Below are 21636 nucleotides of genomic sequence, written 5' to 3' on the forward strand. Positions count from 1 at the left end.
ACTGTCAATAGAGCGACTACACGACAGCGATTCATGAAAAACAGCAACCTCACTTCTTTTATTAAACCCAAGGCTTACGCGCACACGCACTCTTTCACCCCCTCCACACATACCTTCCATCCCCCACACCTCTCTACACACGTATGCACGCACAAACAGGCAAACACTGCGTAGTGAAAGATTGAAACCAAAAGGGACTTTAAAACAACATTTTATTTGGACTATCCATAGAAGTCACATGATTTAAAAAGAAATAGGCTAGTCAAGCCAAACAACAGAAAGTCGTCAAGCCTTGCAATAAAATTCAGGGTCTAGAAAAATATTGAAACCAAAAGGGACTTTAAAACAACCAAAAGTCTTGCAATAAAAATCAAGCCACGTTTATTTCTAAATTATGAGCAAGGGCTCGAAGGAACTGCCGCAGATCATACTGGCCTCGATTTTGCTGTACAAAAGTGATTCGTGTGTTCATTGTCACGTATCTTTTCATTCGCTGAGTCAGGTCTCTGCCTTGTAGTAGCTGGGTTCAGTTTGCCCGTTGAAGGGCTTCCTCCCGTCTTAAAGCTTCGATGAATCGAAAGATGAAAGGATGATGAGTTTCCGTTGATCCCTGAAACGCATTGTGCCAACTCTCTAGCTGGTTGTTGGTTCGTGGCAGTCCCGCATCTTGTCTGGCTTTCACACTCCACATATGTACGGGAAACAATGGCTGTCGTCTGTCTCCCCGTCTGTTTCTTCGGCCCACGTAGTTGTCTTCGAAGTAATTTACGAGAGGCATTACTTCTGCTGGGTAGTCTGCCACCAATTCATCAAAGGCATCGCTCACTTCATCCACTGGTAGAAAGGCAAGAGCAAGGAGCATTTTCAGTGCCATCCAAATATTGTCGTCTTGCACATATAACCGTTGCAGTCCGTTTTCCTGAATCTTTCTCCAGAGCGATTGTCCCAATTTAAAGTAACAGTCGTAGATGTGCGTTTGAGGAAATGCTTCAATGAGCGCAGCTTTGGAAGCTAGTTCAAAGTCGATCTGTACACTTCTTGGAGCGAGTCCAGGTTTCAGTGATTTGATTTCAGTCCACATTTGAGAGTATGTTACTTGTTGCTTATTTGGGAGTAGAACAAAAATGCAGGGAAGCACATTGTTTCGTATCATAGTATGCACAGTGTATACTTGATAAAAAAGGGACGGTGACACTTTGAATGTACCATCACAAATCCAGTGTTCGGAATCGTGTAAGGTTTGAAGAAACTGATCTGTGCTGAAAATAAGCATCCGATGAACATCTCCAGGCCCACTGTCATAGAGCAGGGAGCCACGCTGGTCTGTTGTTTGTCTCAACATATCAGGTATGAACAGTTCTCCTACATTAACAGGAGCTGGGGGGTTGTTGTCTGTTGCTTTCCTTTTCCGTCTGATGGTTTGACGCAGATTTGTGGAAGAGCCAACAGCTGCTGCAACTTCTTTATTAACTTCGGTCAATGCATCCTGCACGATTCTTCGTGGTGGATCCTGTGTTCTTACTGCAGCTGTTTTTACACTGTTTTCAACTCTCCTGGCTGCCACTTCCATAGGGTTTGGTGGATGCGTGTGGACGCCACTGCTCACTGGGGGTTGTTGTTGCTCACGATACTGAAGGCTTGTCGTTAGGCGACCTTTACAACCTGTTTTAGCACATCTCCAATTGATTGTATTTAACTTTGTTTTGTCTTTCCTGTACAAAAAGCCTTCATAACTTATCATGTCACTTCCTTTTCTTGAAATTATAAAATCCATTGGGGCAAATTTTTCAAACGACCTTAAAATTAATGTGACACGTCATAGTGTTGCCTTCCATTTATAAATGCCTCATTCGACTCAGTGAATTCAACTCAGTGAACACGAGTTAAGTCTAGGCTTACCATACGTCCCGTTTTAGCCGGGACAGTCCCACTTTTAAAAGCTTTGTCCCGGCGTCCCGATCAGTCAACTAAAAGTCCCGCTTTGGCATTCACTGAGCCAGCATTGCCCCACACTTCACGAATATTAGCATGATGTGATTGGTTTGTTTAGCCAATTTGCTGAAAAGCAATACCCGATGCGTGTTCTTGTTTCGTTGGGTTAAATGTGAAAGTAATTGTTACATCATTGTAGCGGGTAATTGGTCCAGTGGTGAGTTGATTGTTAGCGCATTCGCTTGTTCACTGTTCAGTAATAGTAGGCTAGGAGGAGGAGATGATCTTTTTGCAGTTAGGTTATTGAAAGAACTTATTTCGTACGGTTCCGGTACTTGTTTGCATTTTCTTCTGCAAAAACCATTTGAATGTGAAAGCCCTTATCACCTGCAAAATTAAAACTGACTTTTTCTGCTGTGGTTTTTATGAGAAAATAAAGTTGAATATAGACTTCTGGAAGAAAATATTGTCTACAGAAAAGTATGATTGGACGATTATGTAAATTTACAAATGCTTGAACATTGTTTTGCTTCCTAGTAAAATCCATTATTTTAGTTTTTCTTGGTGTCTTACTACTTCAGTTGTCCCTGACAATAGGAATCCAAAATAGTCTCATACTTCTAGTAAAATGTAAACCACATTTATCTGATAGGGCTTGTTGTTCTGAAGCGTCCCGCTTTTCAATCAAAAAAATATGGTAAGCCTAGTTAAGTCGCTATCATAACCAATGTTCCCTCTAATTTTTCACGAGTCTGAGCAAACACACTAACTCCCTGAGCGGTCCCTTGGACCAGTGTGAGCAACATCAGACGAGCCAAGTGCGCACTGTCGCTACTGTGGCCATTATTAGACGTTTATTTTATTTTTAATTCAGGTTGGATTTTTTTCTTGTGCGCAGCACAGATTTTCTGTGCGCGGAGACCGTGTCAGCAGTGCGCATTTGCGCATGCGCGCAGCTTAGACGGAACATTGATCATAACAGTCGCTGTTTTAATGCGGTCGGCATTTATACAAGCGCTGTTTGAAATGTCGCTCACTTGATTACGTCGCTATTATGAAGTCGCCATTATGACATTCGCTGTTTTGACAGTCGCTATCCGGCCTGGATGCCTTTGAACACAGTGTTCTGTAAATATATAAAAAGTATTTATTATATAAGCCAGAAATATTTAAGTATATAATTGGCAAAATAAATCACAGACAACACACTTCATAACTCATAACAAGAGGTGCACAAAGCAAAGAGCATTCTGGGCTGCAAAAGCAAATATAAACATTTTAGTAATCCAAAAAGCTGACATGTTTCAAACAATCTTTTTTTATAATACTAACAAACAGATAAAGCAGCCAAAATCATCTGATGATGCTAGATTTTATGTTATTTTATGTTGCATTGTCCAAAACATATGAACTTTAGAGATTACTTGAGTTCATTAATTATATACTTGAGTTTGTTTATAACTACTTGCTATATAAAAGGAAGCTTGCTTAATCATACCCAAATTCAATTAGTGTTAAAAGGGTGTGCAGTGAATTCTACTAAGCATAGACACCTTAAATAGAAGGACTGGTAACTTCTATGCTCGGTATCTGGAACTTGGGTCCCAAGTTGGAACTTGGGTCCCATCATAATTTGTGTCAAATACATGGTAAAACCTTCATTCTGGTGTCTCTTGGGGGGTTTTGAAGGGTGAGGAATTACTTTTTCATACTTTTAACCTTCTACAAGGTCATCTGAAGGTCATCTAAAGGTCAAATCACGAAAAAATAGTCCAAAATCACTCAAAATATTGCATATTTTCCCACTTAAACAACTGAAACACACAGTATGTTCCCCTGTGACTGAATTAAAATGTATTCATGGACAGTTTAGCCTGAATATTTCAACACGAACAATGAAATTTGTGAAACAACAATGAAAAACAACAACAAACAACAATGAAATTTGTGAAACAACTATGAAAAACAACAACAAACAACAATGAAATTTGTAGAAATGAGTAATCAAAATACTTGTTGGCATACTACTCATACTACATACTCAGTAATGCATGACAGAATTTTGTCTAACTGTGACCACTTACTAAGAAGGCTATTCTTTTGCAGACAACCAGCTTTGAAAAAATATGTTTTAGGTATGTCCTTTCCATTTTTCTCAACACATTTAAGATGCAAAAATCCAAATGACGATTGAACGCGTTGAAAATGAAGAAATTGAATAACAGAACGTCCTTTTGCATCAGTTTTAGAAATGTAAATGTCATCACTATCACAAAAAAAAGATGATCCTTTGAGAAATGCTGCTTGATTTCATTACAAAAAGAAGAAAAGTCAGCTATCTTATCCAGGCCTTCAGTACGGAATCGTTCCTTTTCAGCTCTCGCCTCTGCTGAAGCAGTTCTAGGCCTAGTTCTGGGTGCTGAGGAGACCTGCTTTAAGCATGACTTTAAAACTCCAGGGAAAATGGACGGTGGTTGGCTTGGTCTTTTTCCACCTTTAACTGAAATCCATTCACAGTCAAAATGATTAGCACAAGCATAGATCTGCTTAAGCTGTAGCAAACTAGAACGTTCATTTGGCATGGCATCAATCCAGCGGTTTCGTTCTACTTCATCAGTTGGAAATGATACCACTTTAGAGTACGGTTCCTCCCTGTAATTGCCTCGACAACCATATACATTACATTTCTTAGGCATTGTGTGTTATTAACAGAGACCCCTGAAAAAACTTTGTTCCGATTATGAAATAGAAAAAAAGAAAAGTTGCTTTAAAAAATTACCCTACTCTATCGGCATTGCCATAGCCTATAATTGGTTTCATCGTCACATGTGCTTATTTATCAGCTATTGAAGCAGTTAGAAAGCTTTAAAGTCACATATGCTTGTCTGCATGCCTTATTTTAAATATTTATACAGTTCTTTTCCAAAATTCAAAAGATTCGCGGCACACCTGAGAATCTGTGACGGCGCACTAGTATCTGTGATTGGGACCCAAGTTCCGTAACCCGAGAGTGCGAGTTACTAGTCCTTCTATTTAAGGTGTCTATGCTACTAAGGCAAAATCTAACAATTAAACCAAAATTTGAAAACAACCCACAATTTCAGCCAGTGGTGAGCTAAACATTAGCATCGTGATACCACAGCTTATGATTCCTACAATATATGTGGAGAACTCAGCATCATTCACCATTTGAGTGGAAATAAACCATACAACCACAGCTGTAATAGCACTTAATGATGTCTGTTGAATTTCCTTATTCTGCAAAACAACAGATACATCGAATGTTTATTGTTATCTAAAAAATAATCATATACTTCTGAACTTCACTGCATCTATATTTCAATACAACAAACCTTGGTTGTTGAAAAATATATAAAAATACTCATATATATCGTTTGTAGAATTGATTTGACAGCATTCACAAATATAATAGTGAAGTTTTCTGTCATTTGTCCATACACAATCCATGACACATTGCTAAAAAAATTGTATGTAACTTAAAATACATTTAATTACGGATGTGAAAGAATGAACATTATTTGTACAACCACAAATATCAAGCATCTTGACACATGAATCCCATATCTATTTACCATATTGAAATATGTCAGCTATACATTGCTCAGTTTTGGTTATAACATAATTACACAGTAAAACTAATACTTTTGTTTTCTTATAGAAAACGTAGATTATCAAAATTTACAGTTTATTTTATCAAACTTTTGTAGAGTATTTAGTGACAATGTATGAATGAATATCTGATAATTTCATTTTATCTATTTCTAATTCAATGCTTACTTGATATTTGTCATCAAGTATGGAAGAAAAGTGATGTTTTTAGTCGATTTCGTTTTTATCATCTGAAGGCATTGCGGTCTGCAAAAAATCACCAATATCGATAACTACAGGTGTGTGGTTACATGTTTCTCATAGTTTTGCCTTTAAGAGTATTTATACAAACTGATGATAATACAGGTGTAGTATAGTAAAAGACTATAGTGCAAGGAGCATCAAATTTTTCATATTCATGCCAAGACAGGAAATACTTAAGGCAGTAACCTATGGAATTGAAATGTTTGTTTTTGAACAAAGAAAAAAATTTGGATGGCTTAAATAAACCCTGTGTTGATTCCTAACTGCCTGGCCCCAGTTACCAAAGTTATGATTTTTTACCGATTTACTTATTGTAATTTAGCATTTAATTTTCATCTGGCACTGTCTGTGGAATGCGCAATAGTTAAATATTCTAGAATCTAGAATATTTTTTCAGAATGCAAAATTTCAAACTCCATTGTAAAACAATAAATTTACTGCTACAGAATCAAGCCCAAAGGACATGTTCAAATATGACATTGTGTTTTACTGACATGTCTATAAGGATAGCACGATATTAATGAGTTTTAACTACAATAAATTCTTGTGTTTAAGTTGCTGTTTTTTATAGAAAACACATACGAAAGAACTAGGTGCCAGTTAATGCCTTACACATGCAATGCATGTTTTATATTTACAGAGCCCTTAATCTGTGCTACTAAATGGTAATGATATCATAATCTTTGTCGTCGGAATGTAAAAAGTCTTAAACTTAAACTTCCAAGACTTAAACTCTGTCATGATTACTTATTGCTCAAGCTCTGGTTACCGAGTGCTAGCCACTGTGAAAGTTTCAACTGATATACATAGTTTTATATTTTATTGCATCTCAATGCATACAATTCTTAGAACCGTCAAAATAGAATATAGCAAAATATTGGCTACTGATACCAATTTTGTCATATAAGCAACCTTTTAACAACAAATGATATCTTGATTACATTACAAAACGTTTGTAGTTAGTGATTGAAAAAATGTGAGGGTATATATTTCAGGTATACCTCAACAACATAGCTTCACCGTTAAAAACTGGGAAGGGGTCTAATGTTGTGCTGGTATCTTTAGTATTCTTAATGCTAATCCAAAGTATTAACGGTACCTAAATCTGCAACTGTTTATCAAAACAGCAACCAGAGTAATTTTCAACGAGCATTAGCATAAATAGTGAAAGTAAGTTATAAGTTCACAGAGATTGCTTTATATACCCTGGTCACAGCACAAAAGAGTCAATTGTTATTGTATTTAAAAATAAAAATCAAATAAAAAATAAAACATATACACTTGAAAAATATGAGCAAATATTTATATTATAGCAACCCTTGATTTTGACACCCTGAGGATGCCTATACAGGTATAGGCGTAAAATATTTCTGTTTTACATCATGCAAACCAATCCTGGTTTATTTTACGTTTTACATATGAAAAAATACGAGCAAATTTAAGCATAGAAGTACAATAAATTTCAGATTCACACAGTTATGTTATATGTTCATGAACTAGGTTTGTGTAAAATCAAACAAAAGTACACTTACATTCCAGTGGCAAACATTACTATAGTGAAAAAGATACATCCATTTGATGCAATATTTAGCAAATGAATCATCTTGTAAATTTTGGATACACAAAGTATTTTCCTTAATTTTTTGAAAAGTGGGAAAAACAACTCTGAAAACCAAAAGTGTAAAATTGCTTTATCATTATCAAGCATTCTACATACTATAAACAAATCATGTAAAAATAACCTTACGGTAACTATTAACTATATACATTCAAACATGAAAAAGTTCAAAATGATTGATTGAAATGATTCACTATCGCGAAATACACTCTAGTTCCTATCATAAGGTGCGTGCTGTTGCAGCTAACATCTTAGTTAAAAACTTTGGTTAATCTATTTCCAATGTATTGATTGGTGCAACAGCCATCCCAGTTTACAGCAAGTGAAATTAAAATACATGATTTTAATTCAAGATTCTGTATCCCGGTAAATTACTTACAACTAAGTTATTATTAAATAAGATATTAATAAACAAGATATAAAATAGATTTAACAAGGACATAACAATTACTTGTCAATATGCCAGATCGAGGTGTTATTCACATATAAAATAGCATTCTGGCAGTTTTATATCATATCGAATTTAATGTTTACTTATGTTTTGAATTTATCTTTTTAATCAATTTTGTTTTTGGTTAAAGCTACTGTAAATATAGTATTTCATTGGTCCATGAATTTATTTTACTCCTATTTCTTACCAATTAACAAAAACAGAGCTGACAATTCAGACCGTTAGTGGGAGTCCTTTTCCCAATACCATGAGGTGGGCAGTTTAAAACAGTAACTGGTACTTGGCAGAAAATGTACTGCTATTACAAAGACTGTATACGTCAAAGTGTTTTCAATATATTTTCTATTCGGATATAAGATGAAAATTGCTTGCTTTGCATGTGTTGTTAGTTACAACTCAAAGTGACAGAAGGAAATGTCACATTAAACTTATCCAATGCTGCTTGCAAGTATCTTACAATAAATGAAGCAGGTTTGTAAACACCACTTAATAGAGCAAAAGGGGATTAGCTTCAAATTAATTTAGAGTTTGGCAAAAATAGTATGTCATTTTAAGTTGAAAATTAGCGTTTATTTCAATTCATAGTCTAGCTCCAAACTAGAGAGTAGGGCTGTTTTCCGCAGTTTAACTAATTCAATGTATTGAAAATTGAGTGCGGAGAAGTTCTAACCAAGTCATTAAGTAAAAACTTACACACTTAAAATGGGCCACTGATGCTAATGAAAAACGGTGTCGAGTGCGCATATACCAAACTCTGCACTCTGGGTCTAGCTTAGTTAATTTCAGAAAGTGATTAATTGACCGTAAGGAGGTCATGCATTCCATAGTTAAAGATAGGCGATTAGGTTAGGAGAATAATACAAAAGTCGATTTAAGGTTTCAATGAATTAGATTTACATTAGAAAAAAGATTTAGGTTGAGTTTAGGCTACTATGTTATAATATTAACTTTAGGTTAACAAGAATCATGAAAAGTAGCTTTGAACATGTCATGGTTTTTTCTTGTGAAATAGTGACAACCTTAATTTAATCATGAAAAGTAAAAGGTTGGTTCAAAGGGGATTTTAGTTTTAGCCTAATTTAGGCCTACACTTTAGAAAAATTAATATGTCATTTTAAGTTCAAAATTAGCATACATTTCAATTCACAGACTAGCTAATCTTTCATATTTGTTTACCATATTCGTATTTTCCTATAGTTTCGATAACTGGCGCTGGTTAAATAAGTGTCCACGTCACTGGCCGCTGGTTAATTAAGTGTCTACTTCACCGGCCGCTGGTCACCGAAGTAGGAACATACCAATAGCGTACGGGTAACTGGCTAGCTGTTTACCAAAGTAACTTTTTTCAAATTTGGAAATCGGTCTGACTGCAGAATATAGCAGTATTTAATGAGAAATTGTATGTGCAAAAATTATTTTTTTGGCGTGACGGCATGTACAGATGCATTATTTCTTTGTTTATTTATTATAAATTGGCGCTCAAGCAATCTAATTTTCCTTGTTTGTTTATTATAAATTGGCGTGAAAACAAACAAGTTCTTGATGAATCTCGTGCGTTCTTGTGCCATACTTTCTACCATGGGTAACCGGCAGACGATGAAATAGATGTTGCCTACAAAATTAAACAAGGTATGGTATGATAATGTTATGATAATCAGCAGTTAATGAGCTAGGCTAGCCTTTTTGCAAGTTTCGATTGTCACACATTTTTATTTATTGAGGTATGGTAACGATACAAATCCTGTATTGGAAAAATCGTGTCCTGCTTACGGAACGCCTTGTAAACGTAATTTCTTAATGTAAACCTACCCTGAACATCATTTTGAACAGAATCTGTACAAAAACTAGCCTAGTTGAAAACAACATCATTTTGTATGAAAGTTGATACTGTAGGCCGCAGGGGTGTTCAAATGATTTCTGCCATGATTCACGGCAGCCAAACCTGACTGCATGATGATCCACTAAATACTAATAGTAAACATATTGGACATGCTTTAATTTTTATGGTGCTTTATTTATGTAAATGTACCCTACAACATATTAAGAACTTTGTAAAAGTCAAAAGTGAAGTGTGCTACAGCTGTAATATTGTTTCAGTGAGAAAAATGGTGAGTTGGTTTAGATCTCACAATAGCATCGAATCAGGGCTTTCTGTCACTTACTGATATCCTCAAAAGCTCAAGAAGATGAGCATTTGTGAGTCTCGTTCTATGCTTGTTTTTTTACAAAGTTCATTGATGAAAACAACGACTCACAGAGATACGTAGAAGCGAAGCAAGAAAGGACCCTTCTAGCCAGCCTTGTTATAACTGGGTACCTTTCCAAGGTTACAATTGATAACCAAAACACATTTGGATCTGCGATACAAATCTCATCTCCTTTAAGATTACACAGTTCTACCTGCATTTTAGACACCAGCAATGCATATTCAGTGGAAAGTTAGGTTTTCCAAGTGCCATCAACATCAGCAGACAGTGGATGAGAGATTAGCTCTATAACTGAACTGATTTCCTAAAATTCCTTGAACCTGTTACAGAACTCAGTGTCCAAATTTTTCAGAAATTCGACAAAGCATGAAAAATCATTATCACAGCTAAAGTCACTTTCAAGCATGGAAAGTGGAGCATGTCTTTGGTGATATCTGAAACGAATAGCAACAGCTGTTGCTTCAAAGATTTCACTGCTGACCACAGTTGAATGATAGTGTGCCCCTTGCCCTGGAGCTTCAAGTTCAGAGTGTTTAGATGGGTAAAACAGTCAGCAAGAAACGCCAAGTTACATAGATTGGTACCTTCAAGCAGAGTACTAGTTTGACCCTTTTCATTCAAAAACATGACCAACTCTTTACGAAGGTCCCACAGCCTTTTCAAAGCATTGCCCTTACTTAGCCATCTCACGTTATTATGCGTGAGTAGGTCACAAAATTCAGCATTATGCTGATCTAGAAAGTTCCTTAGTTGCCGGTGCTTTAGAGATGAGTTTGCTTTCAGTTTATTGATTATTACTTTCATTGCATCAGTCATTAGCTCTTGGAAGTCTCCGGACAGCTTGGCACATAGTACGGATTGGTGGATGATGCAGTGGAGTCCTATCAGATCAGGACAGTACTCGGTTCTCAAGTTGGTGATTACACCTACATAGAAATTCGAAGAGTTATTTACTGTAAAGTCATGTTACCTCTTGAGCTATGTCAATACAAATAATTAGGCTATGCTATGTTAGATTTTGTGCAATGAAATATTTATTAGACTTAATACATTTTCTCACAACTGTAATGACATACCATGACATGCTCCTATCATGGCGGGTGCACCATCAGTGGAAAGTGTGCAGATGTTCTGAATTGGCAACTGAAGCTCCTTAAGTTTGTTTATGGGTGCATCATATATCGCAGCTGCTGTAGTATTGCCATGTAGTGTGATCAGTGCGAGCAGTTCTTCATTGAACACTCCGTGGTGAAAGTACCTGCATACAAATTTGTGTATAAAAAAATAAAATGTATATATACAAAATATTTTTGACACTGGACTGACAATGCAATTTTTCATTTACAACCAATATTATAATTATAATATCAACTCACCTAACAAATCCTGCAAGCTGGGCACAATCAGTAATATCTGTTGATTCATCTAAAGCTAGTGCATAGCAATCAGCCTCCTTGATTTCAATCAACACCTGGTCATGCAAATCCTCAGCGATATCAGTGCATCTCCTTGTACATGTCAATCTGGAGAGCGGGAGAGTGGTCATGCTAGTGATCACTTCTTTCTTACTTGGATGCATGATTTTCACTGCTTTAACAACGCATTCTTTAACGATTTCAGCATCACTGTATGTCATCATCCGCTTGCCCAGAATGTGACTGATGCTGAGTGTTGCTTCTGTGGCTCTTGGTTGCTCAGACACAAATGTTGAGAGGCATTGTTTCTGAGAGGTGGCAGACTTATCTAAAGAAGCAACTTTCTGTTTTCTGGCCCATGAGCCAGGCTTGTATATCTCATTAAAATGTTTATGATGAGTAAAGAAATGTTGTTTGATGTTTTAACTCTTTATCATGCTTAGAGTGTAGTCACACAATAAACATTTGGGTTTATTGCTTGGGTTGCATGAGCACAAACAAGTAATCTTCAGTCCATTCACTATTGAATTGTCTGTTTTCTGAATCAATGTTGCGCTTCTTACTCGCCATGTTGATAATAGCTCTAATGATGCGAGAAAGGGAACAGAATGGCAGACTCAAAAACTTTTTTTTCTGTTCAATGTTTATTTATACTAAAAGTATAAGAATACATATATTACTCGTCAAAAGCTGCCTTACTTTCCAATCGGTTCCACTAGACTAGCCTATTGCTACAAAGTACCGTTAGTATTTGTAGCCTGTACGGTGATTTTGTCAATAGAGTCTAGCTAGACTTAAAACTTTGCATTGTAATATCCAGTTAAACACTCATTCTTCCACTAGTTGCGTAGCCTACTTCAAATGGAATACAATTATTAACTTTTCAACCTACCCTACGCCTCCCATGATCACATGTTAGATGTTCTGAAGAGTGCAGATGACCACACCTTTCTTTCAAGATTTCGCATGCTTTACAAGCACGTGACAAGCATAACTCGATTTCATTGGTTAATTCTGAAATTTTAGCAGGTGACGTCGTCCGTTGCTTAACATTTACAGCAAAGTAGGGTAAAATGCATTTACAATCAGGAATGTAAAAATTTTCCGGCATTTTCATGGCAAATATTACAAATTTTTTTAACAGTGTGGTATCCACATGAAAATACTGTAAAAATTTTTTTTTTCAAAGCTACATTTGAAGATCCACACAAAAAGTTGAAAAGATCCGGATCCGGATCGCGATCCGCCATTTGAACAACCCCGCTGTAGGGAGACATCAAATTCGGAATTCCCCTAACCTGCTCTTTTTTTCATCTTATTTGGTTTGTTTATGGTTTATGCCATGGTTATGCTCTGTTCGTGTTAGAGTGTACAGTATAATAACTTCCCACGCTTACAGTAATTATTACATCAATGACGATTAGGTATTTATCATTATGTCACGCACTGTGCCTTGTCGTATGCATAAAAGAATTTACACAATTAAATTATTATGCTACACTGGAAACATATGATAGTTTTTTTTTAAATTTATTCATACAAATGCAACGTAAGTGCACCAATAAAGGCAATATGCCACGCGACATCACATACATAAATACAAACTTTAAATTATCAAAGAAAACACACAAAAAATATTTCATTGAAATAAATAAATTTCATCAGTGCTAGCAACTTGTGCAGCACAAACAATTTCTTAGTTCTCGTGTCCACGACTGATTTGTTCCAGACTAAAAATAGAAAAAATAATTGTGATTAAAGAGTATAAAAAACCAACAACGAAATGAAATAGTATCAAAACACAATGAACTCATAGGCTTCGTGTATGCGTTTTGTTTCTAGTTTAAAGTTGCTTAAAGTTGTTTTCTTGTTTAAAGTTTCTAGAAGTGGAAACCTGATACAACAAATTAGATGTTAGTTAACATTTATGAAAAGCATGTTTACGTGAACGTGTACTTATTTCATGAATGAATAACCTTTTTAGTCATCAAATGTAAGGAACCACTGATGAATACAGAACTTTATTGCCTACAGACGTTTCATTAACCCATTCGGGTTAACTTCACCAGGACAGCGATGAAATTAGCCCGAAGCCCTGATGAAGTTAACCCGAATGGATTAATGAAATGGTGACAGAAAAAAAGTTCTGTATTCACCAGTAGTGCCTCATATTTGATAATTATTATGCCGGGTTGCAACCATAGTGTATCTAACCTTTTTAGATTCAGTTGAATCACTGTCAAAAGACAATAAACTCATTGGCTTTTTGCATGCATTTTGTTCCATGTAGGGGTAGGAGGTGTAGGAGGTTTTTGTAGGGGTGGGAATCTGATACAACAAATTAGATGTTAGTTAACATTTCATTGAAAGCGTGTTCTAATGCAAGTTTAGTAAATAAAATCCATTAGATTATCTCTGCAAAATCTACATTTCAAAAGGAAAAAACTTATAGCATACTTACTCCAAATGCAAAGTCATTTGACGAGCGTTCAAAAGAAATATAAGACTGTTTCACTCGTTTCTCAAATAAGCCCTATTATCACAAAAGAATTAGTCTTTATTATTTAATTACCTTATAAAAATTAATGTCCAAATAAAAAGCTTCATTGAAAATTGTACTTCTTTGTAATTTTTTTAGTGTTACCTTATTATCTTCACTTTTATATACATAACCTCCGTAAAATTTGCCGTATGCATATTTCTGCAAAAAATAACAGTGAAAAATCAATAAAACATATCAACGTTATAAGAAAAAAAAACACAAAACTTGTTGTAACTACAGCGCACGCATTAGTTTGTTACCATAGCATTTTCTTTGACTGACTGAAGAAGTTCCAGAAAATATTTCTGATTGTAATTATATTTCATCATGTTGTTAAATGCATGCATCTAATGAAAATAAAATACGATGCATTGCTTCAAAACTAAGCATTACTTAAAATTTAAACAATAACCATTCAACAACAATAAATTTATATAATACTAAATTTACTAGACTAGTGTTCTATAATAGTAAAAGCCAAAGCAGAAAATATAGCACCCTTTAAGACTAACTGTGCAATGAAGACTAATTTGTTAGCACGAGCTTACAAAAGCTTGAACTTGTTTTTTGTGGTGTACCCATGTGTTAGGTTTCAGGTGTTGTTCAAGAAACAAGTTCAGACTTGTGAAAGCTCGCATTGATATATTTCAGTTTCTGCTTTACTATTATCATTATTCTACTAAGGTTAACATGGTTCAACAAACTTTAACTTAGTAGGTTTTCATACTCACATACACCTTCTTGTTAGCCTTCTCAATTATTTCTTCTAATTTTTCATTGCAGTCATGGAAATTTGTCTGTAAAAAATACTAAGTATAAATATGAGCACATTCACATGCATTCGAAGACCACAGAGCATATAGAACTTACCAAGTCAGGTGTATGTTTTTCTGAATTCTGTAAAAAACAGTAGCATGCTTTTAAGTTTGAGAAGTGTCGAGATATTACACTTGCTACATTTAAACACAACAAGCTACCTATGACCCTAAGTAGAAAAGCTTAAACATACGATAAATTCACCTTTTTAATCTCTTTTATGAGATAATCAATTTTGTCAGTTAAATTCCCAAGTAGAGCCATGAATTTATTGAAACTCATATGCTGTTCTTGTGTTTCCCTTACAGCAGATGTGGTGCCCTTGCTGGTTAAATGATGTTTTTGTAACCATTCCGCCGTATAACTTGCTCTGGAAGGCTTACAAATTTCCTAAACACAATTAAAACAAAATGAGAAATTATTAATCATAATGCCAATACAGCAAAAAAATATCTTGATTCATAATAGAAATGAAGGCATCATAAAACAAGCATAAACGGTATGTAATCTTTGTCAGACAGTATAATTTTACAATGGTAACAGGCAGCTTTGATACAAATGTACTGATATAAATTTTGTACAAAAATGATGTATAAAATGGATCTCTAAAGAATAATGATATTATTTTCATAAACCTTCTCTTTATTCCCCTGATTCAATCTAAGTTATACACATAAAATCTATGTTGGTACAGGGTTACAGGAAAAATACTATGCGTGATGTTTTGTTTTAAAAAAATTAAAAAAGGCAATGAAAGCTTAACTTTGTTTGGTAAAATGCTTAAGTCTAAAAAATGCAGGTCCAATTAAAGCAAAACAAAAAATCACATTGTTCCTTTGACCAATACTCATAAATTCATAGGTAATGTTGTATTCGATTTCACTAGTGTTGGTATTTGTGTTCGGCTAAATCGTTCATACAGGTGACATTTGACAAAGGTTTAGACTTTGTTAGCATTTTTAGAATCTTTTCCAAGATCAATGTTTTGTCCTGCTGGAGCACACGCTCTCTACTAGGTATATGAATACGTTACGATACTAAGCAAAGCATCAAGAACAAACACATGAAAAGCTCTCGATAAATTGATTACAAATTGGTTATGATTGTAAAACAATAAAAAGAGAAACATATTCTTGTGTAATTAGCTATTTTGAGAGAACTTACCGCGTTACTGCAAAGTTGTGGTGACTCACTATCACTCATAGTTTCGAAACTTTGCTATAACAAATTTTAAAAAGATGTAGTTTATTAAAGAAAAAATATACATTTTTTCATATACATACATTTACATATATATACATTTACAATATTTATTTAAAAAAATATACATAAATCTATAAAATTGAAATTGCTTGTTATGAAACTTAATTCAGATTAATACTCTTGTGTGATGCATTTACCTCATTACTTATGTTGTTTCCTAATCTCTCATTTTGCACGCTCAACTCAGTTGGCAACATCTTCTTTTTGTGGACTCCCCTTGCAGGCAAAACTTGCCTTCGCTATTTCGCAAACAATAAAGAAAAATTTGTACAAAATCGTTGAAATCAATTAGAAAAATTAATTGACTGTAAATTTCTCTCGGAGTATACATAAATATTTTGTAATTGCTATACCTTCTTTTTTAAATCCTCATAATTGTTTTTCATGTGTTCTCCAACTGTCATGCAAGTATCACTCTATAACATATTCAGGTAAAAGTGGTAGGTAATATATGGTTCCAGGTTTTTTAAACTATTTGTGCTAACTATCCTATCAACAGATATCAAATAAATTCATAAGCTATAATTCAACATCTGAAACTCATGTTCACTAAAAATTATCCTGTTTAAAAGTTAACTTTTTAAAATAATAATGCTGATTGATGATCAACAAAAAGATTAAAATCCCAAAAAATCAATATACACATAAATGTCTGTCTTTACCGATTCCAGCTCGCTGACATTTTCCTTAAAGTCCTGAGGTGAACTCTCTCTTAACTTTTCTTTTCTACCAATTCTAGCCATTTTTTTCTTATTCTTTAACTTTTCTGCTTTACTAGGTTCCACTAAAGTGGATGATTCCATCTCATCTTCTTCCTGTTGCAATATGATGACAGGTCGCAATTCCACTTTGACCTTCTCCAACAGAGGCTTTCTATTAGGTCTTTGTATTACTACAATTTCCTAAAATAAATTAAATCGGTTAGGGGTGACTGACAGTTTTCTGTTCAACAAGAAACTATCAATATAAAACAGTATGCTTGGTAACCTTTCTGGTTGAGATTTATCTGGTTAAATTGAAAAACATCATAAAAAATAACCTACTTCATTTGTCTTTGATGCATTATTGTCTCCATATCCCTGTGTAAAAAAATGATTCATCATTGGACTGGTGTAGCTGCATTCCGGCTGGCAAAAAATAATCAAAAATATTTAAAGATCTGGAGAGATTGCTATTAAGACAAGATTAGCATTATACTTTCAACAAGTTATCAGCAATTACAGTAACTACATTATACTGTACGAATAATTTCAAGTAAAAAATTAATAAACAGTTTAAAAAGCAAAGACAGAAGCAGACCTGTATAGCACGCATTCTATACAACTAAATCAAGGTTAAAACAATACAAGCTGCTCACAATAATATATTTTATGCCGCCCGTAATGTTTTTGGAATTTTCAAAAAAACCTTTAAACCATTTATACATATATTTAAAAAGTTCACAAATGGCGGCCCTCAGGTTAAATTAAAATTCCTCATAGCCCTCAGGGCAATTTCATTTTGGGATCTCTAAACTAAATAATATTTTAATACCTTTTGCTCTGCTAATCTTATTTTCGGAACTGTTAATGAAGTCTTTTGTTTTTTACTTTTTCGTTCACCAACAGTCTACAAATTAAACACCATATTTAGGGTAAAAAATACTCTGTCTGAAAACAAATTTTGTAAGTAAACAGTCAAATTCCAACCACAGTGGTCAAAATACACACCTCCAACTCGCCAAAAAAAGTAAAAGATGCGATACTTGCCTGATCATTGTTCTTCACTTTTTCTTCTTCTGATAAATTGGTATCATCAAGTGACACTACTTCAGTTGTCTCCTTTTCCAATAATTTACTTGCCTAAAAAGACAACATAATTTTTATATAATTCACTTTTTCTACAAAAATTATTTAATTAATTGTCCTGAACACTCTTCTTCCACCTTTTTTGCTTCAGCGTCTCCACATTCCAATTCCTATCCGATTAAAAGAACAAGTTTAGTTTGTGAGTAAAATGTCTACAGATTGAAAAGGTTCGTTCAATATTATAAATAAGAATACATTTCTTATGGTTTTACAAAATTAATTAAATAACTTTCTACTTGTGTGGAAAACTTATCAAATTATTGTCCTACCTTTTCTTCTTCAGCAGCTGTTTGAGTACTTTGCTCTATGTTTTTTCTTTTCCATTCCTATATGATAAAACACACATACTTAACAAACGAATTTCAACAACTTAAAACAGGTTAATTAACTGAAAAACAATATAAAACAGCCACAGTTGCACACAACATAATATATATTATTATATATAACAACGTAATATATATATACATAACGAAAACTGTCTGTACCGCTTTTTCCACTTTTTCTTTCTGTCTATCTATGTAATCCTGCAAATGTTAAACAGGCTTGATCAGATAACATAATGTAAAATATGTAAAAGACCATGTATTATAAAAATGGCTCACCAACTAACATATAAAAAAATTGAAAATATTCAATAGACTTCTAACATCAAAATAACCTTACCGAGAGAGAAAGGTCAGAGTGTTCACATTCCTTAAAAAATATGAAAAGACGATATTATACAACAGGCAAAAATTTGCTTTGCCAAAAGCAAGTAGAAACAATTTGTTTGGAACATTGATTTACCGGTTCTGGTCGGTGTATTCCAGCTCTACTTTTTTTAGTATTTGGCACAAATTTGTGACTCCCGGAGACAGTTTCCTTTCGAATTTTCTATAAAAACAAAATTTTTAGAATTATTGGCCACCAATATACAATAATAACAAAAAGATGATTAATTGCAAAATGATAATTTACAGACAAATTTCAATAAATAATGTGTGTTGCCAACACACTTACTACTGTGGGAATGGAAACAAATGATTTGTCCGTTTCCTGAAACATAAGTTTCATACGTTTAACTGAGTGTTTTCAGAGCAGTTTACAATTAGTGCCATAATTGTGGCACAGGTAGACCACAAAAATCAGGGTAATATTTTCACCTTTTCTGACTTGGCATCAGATGCTGAAATGTCTTCCATATCAGTGTCAATGTCATTTTCCACTGGATTTTCCACAGGTGGAGTTGGAAGGTCACATGAGTTGACTTTTGAGTCTTCAGACTTCTTTTTATTTTCCTCCTGAACAAAGTTCAAGATAAATTTTGCCAGGAAACCAAAAAATACACTGCAGCAGCATGTTGGATGGATACTTTGCTTCATATTCTGTTACTGTATTTTTATTGTTGTTTTCTTTTTTTATAAAGCCATATATGGCAAAAATATTTGACTCAAACAAACCCAACCAGACCTGATATCTAGGTATTTGTTGTAAAATGACTATTTGAAGTATAAATGTCAACATTTTTTCTTTTGGAGTAAAAATTCATATTTACACAACGTTTCCAACCTAAACTATGGGTTCCTACAGTAGAGGTTAAAGCAGTTTACAACTGATAGGCTGAAAGTCAGGTGCATACAAAGTAAATGAAAAATTTTTTCACCTTTTCCGATTTGGCATCAGATGCTAAAATATCTTCAATAACATTGTCAGTGTCATTTGTCACTTGATTTTCCACAGGTGGAGTTGGAAGGTCACATGAGTTGACTTTTGAGTCTTCAGACTTCTGTTTACTTTGCTTCTAAAAATAGCAATGACAGGAAAGTGAATGTTTGTGTTTTTGTGTTTCATTATCAGTTACTTATGAAAAATTTAAAACCGTGTTTTCAACACTAATAATTACTGGCTTAACTTTTAAATCAGATCAAAAAAGTTCATCGGTATGCTAAGGAGAAAACGGAAATCCAGAAAATGAAAAAACAAAAAGCTCAAACAGAAGTATGACCAGTACCGTGTACCGCAGTACCAGCGTAAAAATAAACCGGTAAGTTACATTTATTTTAATGTTAAGTTCATCCACATATACCATTTTCAGGCTTGGTGTTAAAAATTGACTGTTTAGCTTTTAGAAATGGGCTTTAATGAATGAGACAAAATATGAATCCAGTTCACCTTGAAGCTATGAGGAAAGTACAACTACGTTGAAATCAGTTAGGAAAGATTTCGGTGTGTTTTTAAATTTTATGGGTTAAAAAATGGATTGATGATTCAATTGGATTGAAAAAGAGCAGCAATATGCTACAGAAAAAATAGCCATGCAGAAAAAACAAGAAAACAAAAAGATGAAAAAGAAGTATGAGTAGAACATGACACAGTTAGAAAGAACAAAAAATGAATTTTAAGCAACCTAAACAGAAACAGGTAACCTAGATTCAGTTCATGTTATATTTGATTCAATACTCAGTTCACGTGGAGCATGGAGTAGAAATATATAAAATATTAAATAATTAACTTGCTTTTTATAAAGTGAAATTGTCACAACAACACTCCGAAATGCCCACATGGGCTTGTCAGAAATTTTACAAATAAATTGAGCTTGTTCGGGGCTACCTCAAACTCAAACATGACTAAAATCACATGTCTAAAGCTCCTGGTGCAGTAAAAAGAAATTGAGTTTTTAATCTAAAATTTCTTAATGAAAAATTTTTAATTATAAAATTACTTTAATGAATTTTAAAATTTTAATTAATTATAAAATTTTTAACTAGTTATTTACTTCGGTAATTTCCCATTTGGCACACCAACCACTTTGCCCTCTGATTGGTTTAAAGAGGTCTGCATAGGCCTTTGTATGACTTTAACGAAATCAGAAACGTTTTAATTTTGGAGCAACATGTTTTCTATGTGGTTTAATATTGATACCAATTTAAATCTTGGCATTGAAAATGACCCTTTTTGCTTTTTAAAAATTGATTTTATTCATTAAGGCGTAATATGATTCCAGTTGACATCGAGATTATGGGGAAAGTGCAACTATGTTGGAATCAATAAAAACTGACTTAGCGTTAAAAAATGAACCACCGCTTTTTTGTAAAAACATTTTGTGACAAATTGGCAGTTACTGGTTCACTACTATGCTGCACTTAGCACAAGGTACAGTGTAAACTCAGCTAGAACTTAGCAATAACATTCATCATTACAAATACACCAATGGTAAGCTGGCCATGACTTATTTAATGCAAAATATTGTTGTTATACACATAGTCCACTTTACTTATACCTTTTACCTATCGATCACACAAAACATTGTTTCAGTGCTTATCAAACACATTGAGTCATGCCCATTGTTATATCTTGTGGTAATAAAAGCAATATTAAAAGACGAATTTGTGTATTTTTGCCACTTATTTTCGGCAATAGTTGCTTAACCAGTGTATTTTTGGAAATGCTCCTCACTTTAACCATTTTTGACAAATTTTGATCTAACCAAAAATTTTGGCTGAATTTTGAAAAAACTTTCATAGTTTGGTTTTGCAAACAATTTGTTCGAAAATTGCAGTGTGGCCCTAAGAACAACTCAAGTTTAACGCCCTGTGCTTTACATTGCTATGTTGTAAATGCAGATGGGTGGCTTACAGTGCTCTGCTTCCTGTACTAGTATTGAAAACAATACGTAAAATGTTTAATGTC

General features: G+C 34.1%; 3 protein-coding genes across 15 annotated transcripts in view; all 3 read right to left on the reverse strand.

Moving 5' to 3' along the window:
• The window catches only part of LOC143446838 (uncharacterized), a 64136-nt gene that overhangs the window by 18576 nt on the left and 23924 nt on the right, over positions 1 to 21636 (reverse strand). For 8 of the 13 annotated variants that reach the window (XM_076946660.1, XM_076946659.1, XM_076946661.1 and 5 more), the window contains 17 exons: positions 19610 to 19747; positions 19110 to 19247; positions 18967 to 19002; positions 18754 to 18840; positions 18631 to 18660; positions 18453 to 18491; positions 18234 to 18290; positions 18042 to 18074; positions 17866 to 17958; positions 17651 to 17725; positions 17161 to 17244; positions 16780 to 17019; positions 16471 to 16533; positions 16255 to 16356; positions 16019 to 16072; positions 15059 to 15244; positions 14909 to 14935 (listed from right to left, as the gene is read on the reverse strand). In XM_076946660.1, coding sequence (XP_076802775.1) covers positions 14909 to 14935; positions 15059 to 15244; positions 16019 to 16072; positions 16255 to 16356; positions 16471 to 16533; positions 16780 to 17019; positions 17161 to 17244; positions 17651 to 17725; positions 17866 to 17958; positions 18042 to 18074; positions 18234 to 18290; positions 18453 to 18491; positions 18631 to 18660; positions 18754 to 18840; positions 18967 to 19002; positions 19110 to 19247; positions 19610 to 19747 — 1482 coding nt within the window. Of the gene's footprint in view, positions 1 to 13010; positions 13227 to 13710; positions 13825 to 13957; positions 14030 to 14068; positions 14198 to 14298; positions 14386 to 14769; positions 14836 to 14908; positions 14936 to 15058; positions 15245 to 16018; positions 16073 to 16254; positions 16357 to 16470; positions 16534 to 16779; positions 17020 to 17160; positions 17245 to 17650; positions 17726 to 17865; positions 17961 to 18041; positions 18075 to 18233; positions 18291 to 18452; positions 18492 to 18630; positions 18661 to 18753; positions 18841 to 18966; positions 19003 to 19109; positions 19248 to 19609; positions 19748 to 21636 lie in introns of those variants that run through there. The other 5 variants (XM_076946668.1, XM_076946669.1, XM_076946662.1 and 2 more) reach the window with 5 other exon arrangements.
• LOC143446842 (sugar transporter SWEET1-like) lies at positions 1775 to 10401 on the reverse strand. The gene is made up of 6 exons (XM_076946677.1): positions 10275 to 10401; positions 7338 to 7470; positions 5731 to 5808; positions 5286 to 5409; positions 5029 to 5190; positions 1775 to 3058 (listed from the first exon to the last, which is right to left on the reverse strand). The coding sequence occupies exons 2-6, from the start codon at positions 7406 to 7408 to the stop codon at positions 3026 to 3028; spliced, it is 468 nt and encodes a 155-aa protein (XP_076802792.1). The 5' UTR covers positions 7409 to 7470; positions 10275 to 10401; the 3' UTR covers positions 1775 to 3025.
• Positions 10430 to 12154, reverse strand: LOC143446841 (zinc finger BED domain-containing protein 5-like). Its single transcript, XM_076946676.1, has 3 exons — positions 11458 to 12154; positions 11158 to 11339; positions 10430 to 11007 (listed from the first exon to the last, which is right to left on the reverse strand). The coding sequence occupies exons 1-3, from the start codon at positions 11718 to 11720 to the stop codon at positions 10430 to 10432; spliced, it is 1023 nt and encodes a 340-aa protein (XP_076802791.1). The 5' UTR covers positions 11721 to 12154.

Source organism: Clavelina lepadiformis, chromosome 2, assembly GCF_947623445.1.
Source record: "Clavelina lepadiformis chromosome 2, kaClaLepa1.1, whole genome shotgun sequence".
Taxonomy (NCBI): Eukaryota; Metazoa; Chordata; class Ascidiacea; order Aplousobranchia; family Clavelinidae; genus Clavelina; species Clavelina lepadiformis.

Excerpts from the sequence above, each read along its gene's own strand:
- LOC143446842 (XM_076946677.1), bottom strand. The coding sequence starts at position 7,408 with ATGATTCATTTGCTAAATATTGCATCAAATGGATGTATCTTTTTCACT. Across the intron at positions 5,410-5,730 it reads TACTTGATGACAAATATCAA|CAATGTGTCATGGATTGTGT; the intron begins GTAAGCATTGAA and ends CAATTTTTTTAG. Across the intron at positions 3,059-5,028 it reads GCTCACCACTGGCTGAAATT|AACACTGTGTTCAAAGGCAT; the intron begins GTGGGTTGTTTT and ends ATATATTTACAG.
- LOC143446841 (XM_076946676.1), bottom strand. The coding sequence starts at position 11,720 with ATGATGACATACAGTGATGCTGAAATCGTTAAAGAATGCGTTGTTAAA. Across the intron at positions 11,340-11,457 it reads CAGCTTGCAGGATTTGTTAG|GTACTTTCACCACGGAGTGT; the intron begins GTGAGTTGATAT and ends ATTTGTATGCAG. Across the intron at positions 11,008-11,157 it reads CATGATAGGAGCATGTCATG|GTGTAATCACCAACTTGAGA; the intron begins GTATGTCATTAC and ends ATTTCTATGTAG.